Here is a 17,571-nt window from a genome sequence, read left to right on the forward strand (position 1 = left end):
AAAGAGCAATGTAATAACAAAGCAACTTTTTCTTTGAACATCTAAAAAGATTTTTTTTTACAAAATATATACTTATGCATCTAAAACTTATAGCGGTTTTCAGTGTGATAACTCTCCATTTTCTTATGCAAGCTCGTCGTAAATCATTCCATTCCATTGGTTCTATAAACCTTCTGCGTTGAGAAAATCAATACTGTTACCGAGACATTTTTGAGAATAATAATTGCTCTATAGCTCTTAATGGCAGCTTAGAACTTTAGTGACTGTGCTGAATCATTTTCTAACGATCGAACCATCTCAAAGAAAGCTGTAAATAGAATAAGGATGGACCATTAACTTCAGGTAACAGGCACTTAAACAATAATTGTTGCTTCAGTGACTTACAAAACAGTTTCAAGGGAAATCATTAGACGAGATTGGACGTGTTTTTATATGTAATCATTGACCATGCTTTATTGATAATGACGTACTAACTTACAGGCATTTTATTCAATTTTTAAATATTTATCGAGATAAAACTATAAATCAGAATTGAATTTCTTATACATTTTAAAATACGTTTTTCTGTAAAAATTGTATTTCAAATATACAGGCAATTTTTTAAAAAAATATTTTTCATAAAAAAAGAGGAAAAAAAAACTCTCTGCATTTTAATCTAGCAAAACTGTCACATATGCAACTGTATTCTTCACAAGTAGTTTATGCAACAGTGATCATACGGGCAATTTTATTTTATTTTATTTTTATTTATTTATTCATTTATTTTTATTTTATTTCTTTCTTTCTTTATTTATTTTTTAATTTTTTTATGGACAGTTTTGCACTCCAATTTTTCAAACTTTTGACCTTTCACAAAGGATGCAGTTTAGAATTTTTTAGAAAGACAATAACTATTTTTGATAATTTACAAGTGTTCACAAAACATCATCATTTATTTTTGGTTTATTGAGGTTAAATTTGTAAATTTGACAAGTTTTTCGAATGCAATTTTTGTGTTCTTAGTATCCCGTGATTTTAATTCACGAATCGATTGATTTACTAAAAATTTTATTATATTTATTATAAAAAACCAAAGAAAATCTACTAAAAATGCGAGTTGAAAAACTTAAAAAAGTATTGTGAAGTATTGAAAAATTTAAAAATACTCATTTACTATTTTTTCTGATGAGTTTCAGTTAAACGTTCACAGCTTAGAAAAATAACTTTTAAAAATTCTTGCATCGAAAATATTGATAATTTCGTTTAGTAATCGGTCTATCTTTACCCTTCGTATGCATCTAACTTTTGCGCTGGATGTTAATTACGAGGATGGTAATGAAATTTTTACGTACACTGTTAAAAATAATCCTGAAATTTTCCGGTAAACGTTACTGGCATCCATGTTGCCAATAGCTTTTACCGTAAAATCCTAAGATTACACTCTCCAGCTAAATTTAAATTCTTCAAAATTTTGAGCTTTTAAACTCATTAAAATGTTAGAATTTAGTTTTGTCGACTCGAAAGCACTTTCAAATCTTTATTTAGACAAAATAATGTCAATAACTAACCGCCTTATCAACTCCATCAAATCTTTATCTAAGCAAATGAAATTTATGATTTGCACTTTCCTTAATCAACTGTTAATGGAAGTTTTCAACTGTTGCATTATGTTTTACATTTTTGGTCTAAATGAGGTTAAATGAACAAAAGCCCATTTATGTCAGGTGCACGCACTTACGTAGTAATTGAAGTTTCATTTATTTTCAAAGTAAAAACACTGACAAAATATTATAGAGCGTTTCAGTCGTTTTTATCTTAAACAAGCATTTTTCAAGACCAATAAAAAAACTTTAAATCTTAACAAAATGAGAACAATTTTCTTACTTTCTGATAAACCTTTTTTTCTTTCCATAGAATTAGCCATTCTTTTTAATTCTTTTTATATTTTTGCTGTAGTTGTTTGTTTACGTGATATGGCAGCGGTATGCTGATATAGCAGTACATTTTCTTTAGATTATTTCTATGCACCAGAATTAGTCAATCCTTTGCATTAAAATGTAGATATGTTTTTCCTTTGCAACTGGAAAAGTTTCCGCAAATATATCTTATAACACTTTAGTTTTTTTTTTTTCTGTTCGGTTTGAAGCTTTAAGTGTCTAAGTGCAAAAATGTCTATATTTAACATTTCTCCTGTATCTATTATTCCACTCGACTCTTCTTCTTTCTTCGTTCTTTTTTCTTCTTTTTCTGTTTAAAAGTTTTTCTTCTTGAAAATAATGCAGTAACAATAACTACCGTTCACTATGCATTAAATACATATGTTGAAATACAATAACACTATTTTATTCTTCATTGCATTAAGATTAGGTTTAAATTGTTTAAGAAATATGATATAGCATTGTAAGTATGAAAAAATACGAATATATTTGCGATAGTTTTCATATTTGACCGAATTTAAAATCTTATCAAATTTTATCTAGTACTAGCTGCGTGCCCGGCGTTGCACGGGCTACTTAAAAAATGAAAGAGATGTCCAATTGATATTTTTGCATTACTCTGACATCAGTTTCTAAAGCGCTAAGGAGTAAATAAATACGCGTAATGCAAGGTTTGCAATACACCAGTCGAGCATTTTTTTTGGCAAAAATCTTTTTAAAGTTAATTATAGTTATCAATAATGCAAGTTATGAGTATTTTCAATTAGCACAAAATATGAAAATATATGCATTATCAATTATAATCTGTGCTCACTTTAAACTGAATTAAATCTGATAGACTATATCTGAAACATTTGTATGTACAATTACGATCAGCTTTTTACATAAAATGACACATACTTTTTATTTGTTTACGTGAAACTAAAGCACCAAGACTTAATAAATACCAATCAGCATTAATTTAATACCAAGTCATCAGATTACAATTAAACTTTAGTTAAAATCCTTAAAAACAATATTTTTGTTCAACTCTGTTTCACTTAAAGAAATCCAAACAATCTTAATTTAACATGTTCTTTTAACGATACAAACTATTTCAAAAATACAAACAGGAAGAAAAAGAGAGTTCTTACAATTCGAAAACTCACTCATGTGACGGGAAAAAGTCCAACAAAATAAACATAATTAGTCGCACATCCTAAGTTTACCAAATTATGAGGCCGGTGAATGATAAACTTACACTACAATCAATAAACATAGCTAAAGAAACAACTTTCATATACCGAAAAGAGTTAAGAACGTTGAATGTAAAAAATAAAAGAAGGACAGACGATAAAATAAAGGCTATGTCCGAATAGGGCAACCAATTTTAAACTAATTTAAAATGAAATTCTAGATGGAAACGTTGTTTTAAGATTTGGACAGCAGCCAAAAAAACTCTTTTAAAACAATTATTAGAATTATACTTGCTCACGCAAATGCAAAATGGCAACAGGAAAGAAATAAAAATTCCTGAATAACGTTATGTTAATTAACGTTTTAATTAATATCTCCGCTAATTAAAGTCGAACAATTACGAGATTGGGCCTATTGTTTTCTTTGGAAAATTTCGAATTGATCGGTATCTCGTTCGACTCCCGATTCGCAGCGGTTCTCGAGAAGATCGATCTTCAGACAGACAGACAGACGGACGCGAACAGATTTTAATATTATAGTGGATATAGTAGATTTTTTTTCCTGCTTGAAATCCCTGTAAGTCACAGAGTTGCAGAGGTAAGCACACGCACCAGCTTTTAGCGAAAGTTTTCTATCAGTGTATTTGCTGAAATTAAATAATTTCAGGTTAGATGTTGCGGCTACCTTGTGTTTTCAATGCTAATTACGTTTGCTTTCATAAGATAATTACTTTCAACGATATTCATTTATGTTTAACTCATTTTCATTTCAGTGGTTCCATTGCTTCCAGTGGGAATCTATACTGTAATACGAAAGACTATGTTTGATGAAAAGTGAGCAAAATTGAAACATTTATAATTAATTAAAAATAGTGATTTAATAAACTGTTTGCACTGTTGCGACTGAGATAGAATTAAATCATGATATTAATTCATAATTTCTCTTATATACATTTTAAAATCGTTTGTAATATTTTTTTCGTATTGAAACTCTGTGCTCTCTATCTCTCTCCATCTAATTAAAACTGCCTTCTGCATTTCTATTGAAAATGCTTGTAAAAAAGGGTAAAGTTTTAACTGCTCTTTTTTTCTTTATTTATTTGTTTATTTCATTTTTCGTATGGATTGAAAAAATATTTCTAGACTCTCGAACTTTCTTCTTAGATCCCATTCCTCTACCATGTCCTTTAAAAATAAACTCTGAAGTATTCACCATGGGAAATATTGTGCTAAAGTTCTTAGAAATAAATTTTAGAACTTTAAAAAAACGTGTCAGCATACAAGGGAATCATCATACTAAAATTTTAAATCAAAACTTTGTAAACTTGATGAAGTGTGAGAACTTCAGTCAGTTTTTACTACAGTATTTTTTTTTTTTTTGCTGCGCTTGTTCAAAAGATATCAGATTATTGCCTTCAAAATTTTGCAGGTGCCAACTTAAAAACATATGCAGTTAAATATCTTGAAAATTTAGAAAGATATCTGCAATTCAATTACTTTCAGATAAGCGATTAATCGTTTTAAGGAATCGTTAGCAAAATTGCAGCACTTGCCTGCAAATGGTCAGTATGTTCTTGATTTGATGTAAACAAAAAATTTGTGGACGATTCCTTACACTTCAACATGCTTCTCAGAATCATTAAAATACAGCTCATTAAACCTTCCATTTATTTCTAAATTTTAAAGGTATTCAACTTTTTTTTTAAATTTTATTGCCAATTCGGTAAAGCTTGGCTTGGTCTGTGACATTATAGAGGTCAATTAACTGAAAATTTGTAAAGTTTGACAGAAAACTCTGCGTGTTATGAGTCAAAAACATGCTGACAAAATTTATATTTTTGAACGAAATGTTTATATTTACGAGAATGTAAGTGATACTTTTACCAAAATCTATAACAATTATCGTAAATAATGAGTTAATTACTTGCTGAAATTTACATATTTTTCCAGCTATGAAGGATGATGAAAAAACGTTTTTAATTTCTTCAAACAGTTGCTAGGCTGCTAAATGCGTGTATGATTTAATTTTTAATTGAAAAACGTCAGCTGAAGCATATCATTTATGTGACAAAAGTTATAGAACAATTCCGCTTTGGTCAATTAAAGAGCAACAAGTGCAAATTTTTTCGTGTTTCATTTTTTTTTTTCATTTTTGTCATCTATTGTACGTTTACATGAAATACACTGCCAGTTTAGTCAATCCAGCTAAGGACTACATTTTCGCGCTTATTAGCACTGATCAGCCCGGCTTAGAAAGCGACTGAGCTGAAGGTGGAAAAACCTCTTAAGGAAGCCAAGAGTGCCGAACAAACTGATATCTAATATGGAATTAGCACTGATCTGATGAGTGACCGAAGCAATGGTTAGGTTCAACTCGAATATTGAAGGCAAGGCATGGTATTTTCAGTAAGTTACCGCCCTATAGCCAGAACTAAGGCAGAAATACAAGAAATACACCGCCAGCTCAGTCATTCCAGCCGAGAACTGCAGTTTCGTGCTTATTAGCACTCATCAGCCCGACTTAGGAAGTGACGGAGCTGGAGGAGGTGGAAAAACCTCTTAAGGAAGCCAAGAGTGCCAAACATGCCTTGCCTTCAATCTTCGAGTTGAATTGAACCATTGCTTCGGTCACTCGTCTGGTCAATGCTCTGGTCACTTCCTAAGCCGGGCTGATAAAAGCACGAAACTGCAGTCCTTGGCTGGATTGAATGAGCTGGCTGTGTATTTCATGTATTTCTGCCTTAGCCCTGGCTATAGGGCGGTAACTTACTGAAAATACCATGCCTTGCCTTCAATATTCGAGTTGAACCGAACCATTGTTTCGATCACTCGTCAGGTCAGTGCTAATTCCATATTAGCTACCAGTTTGTTTGGCACTCTTGGCTTCTTTAAGAAGTTTTTCCACCTCCAGCTCAGTCACTTCCTAAGCCGAGCTGATGACTGCTAATAAGCACGAAACTGCAGTCCTTGGCTGGAATTAACTAGAGCTGGTGGTGTATTTCATGTATTTCTGCCTTAGCCCTGGCTATAGGGCGGCAACTTACTGAAAATATTGTAAGTTTACTTTGTCGTTCAAACCTGCTTATTTGGTTTCCGCTGGAAAAAAAAGCACGAACCCCCCCCCCCCCTAAAAAAAAACGTCGTCCAACGTTTCCCTATTGCAAGTATTGAATCCAAAACGCATTTCTTCAAATATCTTGAAAACTTTTTTCTGTTGATACTGCCGTTTACCTGCCTACGGTAGAATTGGTCTTTTATTTCATCAGAAGTTCCTTAAAATGTGAACTTTTGCAAGTATTTCAGTTTTTTTCTTCACCACTGAGCATTTCAATTGTCGAAAGGTGTACCTATAAAATCTACTTGAATCCTGAGACATGCAATAAATTTTATCCAAAAATTGTTGTTACTATACAGCAGAAAAGTTAAGATAGTGCTAGAAAAATACCTAATTTATTCAAAGCGCGACATAGCAGATTTCATTGGCATTAAACATTTTTACTTTTTAACTTTTCTTACTTTTTGATAGATTTTTCACCCTCTGATTGCAATTTAAAATTCCGTCTAAAGAATGTCAACTAAATTGAGCACAGCGTGCTAAATGTTGTTTACCACATTTCTTCCCATCAATGTCTTTGGAGACTGAGAAGTCTCAGCTGTTTGAAACAAAAGCAAATGGGCTCATTTGTTGGGGGGAAAGTCTTGACAAGGTGGAATTAAGTCTTTGCTTTCAAAATGACAGCTTCAATTTGTCGCTGAAACGCCTGGGAGTAATGGGTTTGAATAACCGTTGGGAATTTTCTACAGCAATTAAGATATGTTGTGGAGGGTATTGAAACTTCTTTTTAGAAATAGTGTGTAAGTGAAACAAGGTAAGTAAATTGTAAGCCTCGTCGAAGGAAAGTGAGTTTTCAAAGTGATCATACCAAAATGACTAATTTTTAAATTTTTTTACGCTTATAAATTAGCGAAGGTAGAGTTTCTAAATAAAAGCTATGCCGGAATAATTCATTCAGGTTAAATAATTAAAGCAAGTATTAAAAATATAACATGATGTAGAAAACTTGAATCTGCAGGATATTTTATGATGGAATTATGGAAGAACAAGAAAAAGAAGAAGTAGGGAAATTGATTGAAACCAGTTTGATAACTCAAAAATATAAAAAACTGATAGCTTTACAACTGTGTCTAAAATTTGCAAGCGCAAAAATATGATGAAGTGCTCAAAATTATGCCTTATCGTATGATAGAATGCTTTCTTTTACAAACAGGTAATGATATAAGTAAATAATTCATACAATTTAAAAGGTCAATAAGAAACATTTGGCAAAAAGTGAAAGATGAAATTTTCAGCTGTTTCAAGGTTTCTAGGAAAGGGTGCGAAAGTTTAATAAATTCAGTTTAATTACTAATTTACTTTATCTATCCAAACCAATATTTTGCTTGGCTATAAGGATTATTGTACACGAGTCGCTGACTTTAGGCACAGACTCGACCAATTTTAGGAACTCATTGCCTAATTTGATAATTTCGATGTTGTTATAAGTTATGCAAAAGTTCAAAAACTATTTCATGAGATTATAAAACGTTAACGTTGATAAGAATATTGCGTGCAAAAACTATTCATGGTTTTGCCAAATTCAATGCGAATTTACTTATTTGTTCAATCATGATCTATTGAATATAACTAGTAATGCAGCTGGAAAAAATGTTTGGGGAGACTCACTTTCAGGTTTTGTGGGGGAGGATAGATCACCAAAAGGAAATGTGGTTTGAAACCAATTTATTTCAACCATTCGCATATTTTTTGCAATAAGAAGCCAAATATTTCAGGGACAGAATTTTCCCGTGTCCAACCTCTCTAACTACAGTATTGAATACAAGTCAATGATTGTTAGACTTAAAATATTTAGTAGCAACGTGAAACTTTTAACGTAACTTTATATAAAGATAACAGCTAGTATGAAGTTCAGAGCCTACACATTGTTTCCAAGCAAAATATGGGATCGTTTCCTAGCTTCTTATTGTAACACAAAATAATGTTTGAACTCCAGCGAACAGCTATTTTCATTCAATAGTAGCTCAAAATTCATGCATAGAAAACTAAATCCATTTATCAATAAGGGGAATTTAATTATTCACATAACATTTTGACAAAAGGAATTTAAACGAACTTCATAACGTTTAGGGTAATGAAAATTTTTGGACAAATTACTTCAGAAAACTTCAAACATAAAAGAGGATTTATTAACCAGCATATCTTAAAGTCAAATTATGATGAGGTCTGGTTGGAATCTAAATTTAAATGCGCACTCGAAATAAAACATAAAAAGTTCATTAAAAGATTCATTATTTGAGACACGTCCATATTTTCTCGAGTGAAGAGGTTTTACAACGAAACGATGCAGTCTGCTCTGTGTATTTACAACAAATCGTCCATTAACCTAATTATCGAAGATGGAAAGATAAAAATTTGCATTAAAATGAGTAAGTGCAATCCGTCTTGAAGTGCCAACTTTTCTCATACAATTTTGTTTAAATGTATCAACAAATTTATTTGATGCAGTTTAGCACTGTAGTTTTAATTATATATATGCATTTTGCAAATCTTTAGGAAATTCCATTAGATTAAACGAATATCTAAAGAGATTCCAAGAGAAGATTGTTCAAAGAATTGAAGTATGCACTGTTAATACGATATTTTAAACATTACTAGTTTAGCTCCTTATATGTTGTGGAAGGACAAGATTTTTCTTTCTATATATCTTTATCGTAGTTATTAAGAAAATACTAATATACTACCATGGATTATCATCCAAGCTAAGGCATGAATTGAAATTTGAGAGTTGGGCTGTTAGAGGAAGTTGAGGGGGGGGGGCGATCAAACTCCCCGAAATCTTTGGTTTTAGCACATATTGCAAATCCTGTACGGTATATACAAAGCTTATGACTAATATGCCCTCTCCCGCCCCCTCCAAGATAAATTAGTTTTATGACTGCGTAATGACACTTTATATCTTCTTTTACCTATAATTAGATCATTAGATTTTTATAAATTCTTAAACAGCAATAATTAATCGGTGGTTTACCTAAGAGTAGTAGCCCAATATTGCACCATTTTTGCTTTTGAAAGGTACGTTATCACTCTTGGGGGGGAGGGGGAAGAACACCTGGAGATCTAAAATATTTTTAATCGTCTAGTATCGGTTCACGTAGTATCAGTTCAGAATTTTCCAATATTTTCTACTTGGAATAATGGTTTCTGCAGTTCTATTTTATTCTTCCAGGTGCTGGGCTCTACCAGCAGAGGAGTATGAATGGATAATGAATGCTCCAAACATGCTGAGTCTCCTGGTAAGTATCACTTGATAAAATCAGAACAAAACAAACTGAGTAAATACATTATCGAATTAAAGAACATTTTCCAAGGTAATTAGTTAAAATAATTTGAAACTTAAACTAAAGGTAGGCGAAGAAGAAGGGGGGAGGAAAATGTATACGGAAAAAGGAAACATTTCAAAATTTTAGCTCTTAAAGATATTTTTCCAAGTGCAAGTTGACCGGAATGTAATGGCTAAATCATGTTTTTCATGTCAATACAACTGTACCGTTCAGTATGTAAGATTGTACCAGGTTTTTAACGAAACTATTTCCAAGCCACTCAAAAGTTGCGACACTCTGAGTACAAAGCTAATCCAACACGAAAAAAGTTATGACACAGAGAAAGTGGAAATTAGTAGTTAATTGTTCTAAAGCTTAAAACTACATCATTAAGTAATTTAATGCTATCTGCGTTTGTTTTACCAGTTTCGGCGGAATTGTATGTTTATTATACGGTTAATAAAATTATACGTTCTAACTATACTAAAGTATTGTAAACGCTTTTGCGAAGTTTGTTCCGAAAAGTGAAAATAAATCAGTCTATTCTTTGAGACTGGAACTTTATCTTCAAACGATTTGAAAATACCACCATTAAATATCGAGGGAAAAATATTTGATGATCTGCGATTACTTTTTTCGGCTGACGAATTGGGTATTTCTTGCTCTAATATATTTTTCCGCAATATAATGCGGATAAAAAAAATCAATTCATGTTCAAATTCTTGAAGTAGGGGAGAGGGCAATAACTTATCTGAAATTGCATCAATTAAAACAGGTATGGGAAAGAGCTCTTAGTCAGAGGAGTGCATTTTAGCCTAATTCTGACAACTGTACAAAAATGCTAAAATTTTAATTCCTTTAAAATAATTTTTTTTAATGTCGTGCAATTTCGAACAGCTACGTTTTAAAACTATTTAAATTACTTTTAAAAAATGCAGTAATTTTTCTCTCTATATTTTGTGTTTAGAGAAAAGTATTATATATACATGTATTAAAATGTAGTTTTAATATATTTTTTAATTCTTTGCATAGTCACAATTGAATAAAATTTCTTCTGCGTTCTTTTATTTTTTCAAGAACTTGATGTTTTTAAGTAAATTTAACTAGCATGTAACAAATAATCTATATTTATGTCAAATGTTTATTTTCTATAGATCAATTTGTTCTTTCTGTGTAATATAATTCGAGTTCTGGTAACGAAATTACGAGCAACTCATTCTAATGAACCAAGTCAATACAGGTAAGAAGCTAGGGTGGGATGGGGTATACTATGTTTTATGAATGAACATTTATTCACATCTTAATTTCAAGGTTATACTTTTAGTAAATTAAATTACATGCATTCGAATTTGAAGCACTATTTTTTTTTAGAATGAAGTAAAAATCTCTAACACATACTAGCATACAGTTTCTTATGTGTTTCAATTTAAAAACATTTTAGTTTTTCGTGAACTATGTATAATAATATGAAATTTCAAATTTTTTAAAATAAAAATTCTACTTAAAAAGTTATGACTAAGTCTTGCGGGTGAGACCTTACGGTTACGCCCACCACAAGTGCAAGTTATTATTTTTTTAATACAAGAAAGCTATTTATTTCGGTAAAAAAAACTATTAAAAAACCAAAAAATATATATAGAAAAATAGGGTGATTTCGTATTAGGGTAAAAGTTTTATGTGAAAATGATACTATTTAGAAAGGTATTTTTTAAAGGAAAATTGATAAATTAGTTGAAAATTTTTTATGTAAAGAGCAATACTTTATTATTAACCTTACCTGCTTTCACATCGATATGTCGACAAAGTTTCGTTAGAAACTTTGACATGAACTTTAATGATCGAATAAGTCTCGATTTTTAAGTGATGAAAAGATATTAATAAAATGTTTTTTTTTTTTTTGAATTTATCTTTGGAAAAATATTCTTTATTTTACTGAATAAGAATTAATATTATGCTAGTGTTATTTCGTCAGTATTGTGCCTTTTAATGTAAGTGATGAATCGGAAATCAGAAAAATTTCGCTTATCTAATTTTATGAAACAAGTTGAAAAATAGTTCTAAGTCATTAAAAATCTAGTATCAACGACGAATGCTTTGATATAGAAATTTGAAAGAAATGGCTTAGCATTAAAATTTAAGACAACTTTTCTAAATTAATAATTGAGCCGCTCAGAAGCCAAAGCGGTTAAGTCCAAAACACAAAAATTGAGAAAATTAATGTTTTTTGATACATTAGTTTTTAAAATTCTTGGTTTATTAATTTAATTAGAAAAGTGTATAAAATCTTTTTTCGAAATGTAAACTCTGCAAAAAAAACAAGATATGTACAGGATGTGTAAATAAAAACGTAAGTATTTATTGAAATAATGACAGCATCTTAAAAATTTTAGGACTTATACCTTTTGGCAAATGAAAAATATAAGAAATTTAGGTAAAAATAATAAAATAACATTTATTGTCATAAATTTTATGTTTATTCATCATAACAAAAACCATCTTCTTACAAGTTATTTAAATGTAAATCTTTATCTCCATGTGTTGTCCTTAATGTCCTGTAAAAGTAGTGTTTAATTGGAGGTATATACTTTACTGATCATATGATGTCTTTTTTGTTTCTCTTGAAATTGTTCTGAATATAGGTTGAGTTATATTTTTAAAATTTACTGACCTACCTTTTATTTATTTATTTATTTAAAATCAATTACATGAAAGGTATCATCCTCGTCAAAATTATGTTTGAACTTAATGCTGCTTGGGTTCCAATTTTATGCATCTCATATTAAGCCAATTGACTGTTAATCCACATGTTGATTTTTTTTCTGTTGGTAACAGCTTCTTCCAATGGTCTTGTGAAAAGAAATTCTCATGGATTTTTTTTCGACAACTCTGAAAGGGTTCTTCCTTTTACTATTTTGTATTATATGATACCAGTCACTAGGGTTATAAATATACAGAATTTTTTTGCATAAGCTTCTATAACTGCAAAATCAGCATCATTGGGCAAATAACTGTGCCCACTTAATAAAAATTTAAGCTCAATTGATTCAGCCTTCATGTCTTCACTCTGAACCAATTACATTAAACTTAACACAGTTTTTATATTTCGATTCTGTCCTGAACATGAATCTGAATACATTATAATTTTTTGAAAATCCTTTGCGTACAATTTAATGTGTTTAGATAAACACGATGTCACTTCTTATGAACCCCGCGATGCTTGGGTTATAGGCCAAACATACATGTAGCCCTCGTTAGTCTTTAAATCATGGCAACCAAGATTGAAGCCACTGATGTGGATAGTTTCGGAAATGGTAATGCTTTTTCGAAATTAAAACTGAACATGCATATTTCGTCTGAAGCTCTTAGTCGATCATTAGCCATACTATTACGGGCAATTTCTGCATCTCGCAAGTGTTCGTCATGTTCAACTTCAGCTGCATTTTTTTCTTCATCTATTGTAGATTGCTTTTTTATTACCAAATAATCGGATGTTGCACAAGTATCTTTTGAAGGTTGCTTAAAATGTAAGTTAAATTTTGTCGAAAATATATGGTAATAAAACTTTTCCTTTACTGGTACAATTTGCTCTTCATTACATTGTTCGACATACAGGTTATACTTTTTTGCAATAGAAAAATCTGAATTCAACTATCTGCCACTGGGATTATGACTTCTTGTATAATGAATTTCTTGTTTTTCAGTGTTGCCAACAAATATCGAAAGAAGAAGAATAATTTAATTTTTATTTCAAAGTTTATGTAAAAAAATATTAATAAAAGGTGGACTTATTCACAATGGCTTCTGAAATTTTTATACAACATGTTCAGAAGCTATTAAAAAAAGGGCTGTCTAACCTAGAAAAAAATAACCAACGAGTAAATCCTTTAATAACTAAGAAGATTAACATTTATTTTATCAAAACTTTCAAAAATCAGAAAATATCCAAAAATGGACTTAACCGCATTGGCTTCTGAGCGGCTCAATTAATTTTCATGCTATGAAAACTCAAACATCAAAACGTTATTAATTCATAAGTTTTGAAAAATTTTCATTGAATAGCATTTGAAACTTATTCTTTAGTAATGAATGTTGTAACGGAAATCAAATATGCAAGTCATAAATATAAAAAATCATATATGCATTTTAAGATAACAGCGAAGCTATCGAAGATTTTCTTCTTCAATTGCTTCATTTATTTATTCCCTAGTAATGAATGATAGTTATGAATCTTTTATTGTCGCAGGAAAGCTGTTCGCGCTACTCTGGTTTTAGTTCCTTTATTTGGTCTTCATTTTGGTCTCATCATATACAGGCCTCAATCGGGCAAATGTGGGTTTCTAGAAGCCTACACTTATTTTAGCCACACTCTCGATGGATTGCAGGTGAGTAAAATGCAGTTTTATAGCATTTTCGTGTAAGTTAATGTTGAAGATTCTTTTCCTTCTCTCTAATGGAGCTGCGTTAGGCTATTTGGCTTTTTTAGACCTAGCGCGATCACCTGATATATTTCATGTGCCACCATTAAGGCGCGGATATCAATGACACTAAAAATTTAGGCTACCCCCACCAGATGAGTAGGGCACCTATGATCCATTCAGCGCAAAACTGAACTAGGGATTTAATTTTGGATAGGGCATTCGAAGCGAAATATCCAAGGGATCTCTTTTATGTTGCATAATCGTACGACAAGGACGCTGTCGATTTCCTGCATTTGGAAAAGCTACCGACTGACCACCGCGGTTGGTAGCTATCATAACGTTTCATAGATTTGATTGGATGCTGCGACAACATTATTAGGTTTTCATACTATAGAGATTAAAAAAAAATTCACTTTTGCATTGCAGATTAAAAGAGCATATCTTTGAATCTTAATTAAAATGGTACAGTAAAGCCCTGATTTTACATTTCTTAAGAAACTGGTGTAAACACGGAAAATACGAGAAAAATGTAAAAATCGGGAAATACATAACATCATAACGAATGATGATACCCGATGAAAAAACGTTAAATGCGGGAAAGTCGTAAATTTTGAGCACCTAACATCGGGGTTTCACTGTATTTAAAAGGAATAATAAATTAATTTTTGACTTTTCGTTTCTTCTAGGGATTCTTTGTTTCACTGATATTTTGCTACATGAATGGAGAAGTAAGTAGTTACTCGTTCTTTAAAAAATATTATTAATAAAAAAATGTATTTTAATGTGTTGTAAAAGAAATAATTTGCTTGAGGAATAGAGATTAAACATTATTCCGGATCAAGAAGTTGTTAAAAAAATCACTACAAACTATGTGTCGAAATGATTCTGATGTTAGGTATTACTGATGCAGATTGGACAACAACTATTTTTTTTAAGTCCAGAGGTTAAAATTACGTCACATCAAAAAATATGTGTCCTTACCTCATGTAACCAAACAAATTGCAAACATAAAACCTTACAGTTTGTAAAATATGCAAAGACGTGAAAGACAAAAACATGCGAATGCTCTCAAACTAATCAAGGTTTTATGCGTTAATTTTTTTTTTTGTGATAAGCGTTTTACCCGCATTTTATTTAGTAAGATTGCATGTTATTATAAAATTATATCCCCTTTCCACGCAAATATTTTATATTTTGCTGCATCCCACACAACAAATTGATTCATTGTTAATGGTATTTTTAAACTTACATTCATTTAAAAAGTTATATGTTATAAAAACCTTTAAGTTTTATTTTGCAAAGTTTTTGCTGTGATTTCCTCTAGTTTCAATAATTATTCATTTACGCTTTGACACTTTTATCTATTTTTAAAAATCTTTTTATTGCATGGTTTTGCATGAAATTGTAATGTAAAAACAGTTCAAAACTATATAGTTTGAGATACCCAAATCTCTCGACAGATTCTGACACTGTTTTGGAGGTCTATAGAGCGACTTAGAGTAATGCGCCAACTACCTCCTGAAAACTCCTCCAGGCGGCGCTCCACGCATTTTGTCTCCATATCTAGTGTCAGGACGCGGCACCATTCCCAGAAAGTTTAGAAGTATGTGTCCTTTTGCATTCCTTGATATTTGTAGCTTGTTGGTCCTCAAATTATTTAAGTTTTTTGTTTGCATGTTTTTTCCTGAAAATAATTTAAAATTTATTTTCTTTTGCCGGTACGACGTAACAACTGCGCGCGATAATTTTACGTTTCTTGACAGATAATAAAAAATTGAATATTTCTAATGTTCGTATAATGCGAACATTTTGGAAATTGAATTATATATATTTTGTAACTTGTGATGTTTCGCCAGAGATAATCGCTATTTTTAAAATGGAACTTGGTGGATTAATAAGAACGTTTAAATAACACAGATAAGATTAGAACATTAAAATAAATAAATAAATAATAGAGAGAAAAATCTCATTGTTGGTCTGTAATTGTCTAGTAGTTTTTAATCCACAAGTTTTAATCGATACAATTCAATGTTACGCTGTAGTTGAAAATATATCTTTTAAAGTTCTGTTGATCGTACTATATTAAAAGAAACTCATAATTAGGTCCCAAAATCGAACTTAAAACTTGACAATTAAGCAGGATGGATTTACCAAAATAATATTTTCCCCCCAAGTATTTCTGTACCTAGGAGATAAAAGGCACTAATCAAAAAAAAAAAAAAAAAAGCAAGAAAATAAGTTCTAAAATTTTCTTTTGTGATGATTTGTATTACTGGATTGCAATAAGGGGCGTACAATGAGAAAATTTGTTCATCAAAATCTTAGAACTTTGCGTTAATAGAGTATAAAAAGTTTAGTAAGTCCCTGCTTAAATATCGGTTTTGAAAATAAAATGGATAGCATATTGTCTTTTAACTACCAGGACAGATTTATATGAACTGCAGCTTCCATTTCTATCAGAAAAATGTAATATCATTCAGCTAAAAGGGAAAAAAAAAGAAAAAAAAAAAACGCAACGCTAACTAGGAAGCATTATTTTTTTAAAACATGTGAATAAACCATTTTGCAACATCACTTTACTTTTTCCAGTCTAAAATTACAAAAGCTAAGCGCAAGCAATGCATTGCAAATTCTTTGGTAATTTATTTCAATAGCTCACTGACAAACTCGTATTCAACATAAACATATAAAACCTTGGATTGTAGATTAAAACTTTAAGTTTTGCTTACGTTCCTTACAAGACGTACTGTATTCATACCTATTACTTAGTCAGATAGTTTATTTTCACGTGTATGAGTAATAAATGTGCTTACAAATATTTAAATTTTGAGTTTTTCTAATTATAGGTCTTATACCTCACGAAACGAACTTATCAGAGGTATCGACTCAGTCGCCATCTTGGAAGTCGAACCCAAAACAGCATTATGATGAACCCTGTTTCAATGACGCAGATGTCGACGATGGTCGAAAGTCAGTCAAGCTTCCAAAGAGGTCTTCACTACAGGACAAAAGGTGGCGACAATAAAAGAGACGGCTATAACTCAGTGGCTGAAGGCAGCACATTCAGCACTGTTGAAGATGACGTGGCAGAGGTGTAACGATCACTCACAGACCAATCAGAGAATCAGAAAGAGATGACGAAGATCCATTATAACATTTCACAGTGTAAAAGTTTTCCACTGATCACTTAAAACAAATAAAGTAGTTTGATGCTTGTTTCACAACACTCGCAATATAGTCGCAAATCGTTGTTGTCACCTTTTATACCCCTAGAACTACAAACCGGGTTTAATATCTACCCCAAACAGACTGGGTTTTTTACATTTTTAACTAGGTTTTCAGCAGGTTTAGCTATTTAAATCGTATTTTCACTACTAAATTTTGATAAAATTGAATTTGTTCTTCGGCATTTAAAAAATAAATACATAAATAAAATAAAATAAATCATGTACTTTTGAGTGAGTCCTACCATTTTATGAGCAAAAAACCCTTAAGTTGTTGTTTACTTGTTAAAAATAAGTTTTTAGTTCTTGGTATACCACCACCATTGGCTTTACTGCAACAGTCCATCAACTCGATGCCAGTTGGTAGAATATCTTCCGTTATGCCTAATAGTGATTGGTGCACGTCAGCTCTGTTAACGTCACAAAAACCTCATAGTTCCCAATCCAAACCAATACCTCT

The 17,571-nt window shown here is 31.0% G+C and overlaps 1 protein-coding gene across 1 annotated transcript in view; it reads left to right on the forward strand.

Annotated features, from left to right (window-relative positions):
* LOC129222967 (calcitonin gene-related peptide type 1 receptor-like) overlaps nucleotides 1-17,280 on the forward strand; it is a 37,536-nt gene extending 20,256 nt beyond the window's left edge. The window contains 6 exon segments of the mRNA XM_054857529.1: nucleotides 3,865-3,925; nucleotides 9,376-9,442; nucleotides 10,624-10,709; nucleotides 13,713-13,851; nucleotides 14,574-14,615; nucleotides 16,734-17,280. Coding sequence (XP_054713504.1) covers nucleotides 3,865-3,925; nucleotides 9,376-9,442; nucleotides 10,624-10,709; nucleotides 13,713-13,851; nucleotides 14,574-14,615; nucleotides 16,734-16,985 — 647 coding nt within the window. The 3' untranslated portion in view covers nucleotides 16,986-17,280.
* Nucleotides 17,281-17,571: the final 291 nt, after the last annotated feature.

This window comes from Uloborus diversus, chromosome 5 (assembly GCF_026930045.1).
Source record: "Uloborus diversus isolate 005 chromosome 5, Udiv.v.3.1, whole genome shotgun sequence".
In the NCBI taxonomy this organism is placed as follows: domain Eukaryota; kingdom Metazoa; phylum Arthropoda; class Arachnida; order Araneae; family Uloboridae; genus Uloborus; species Uloborus diversus.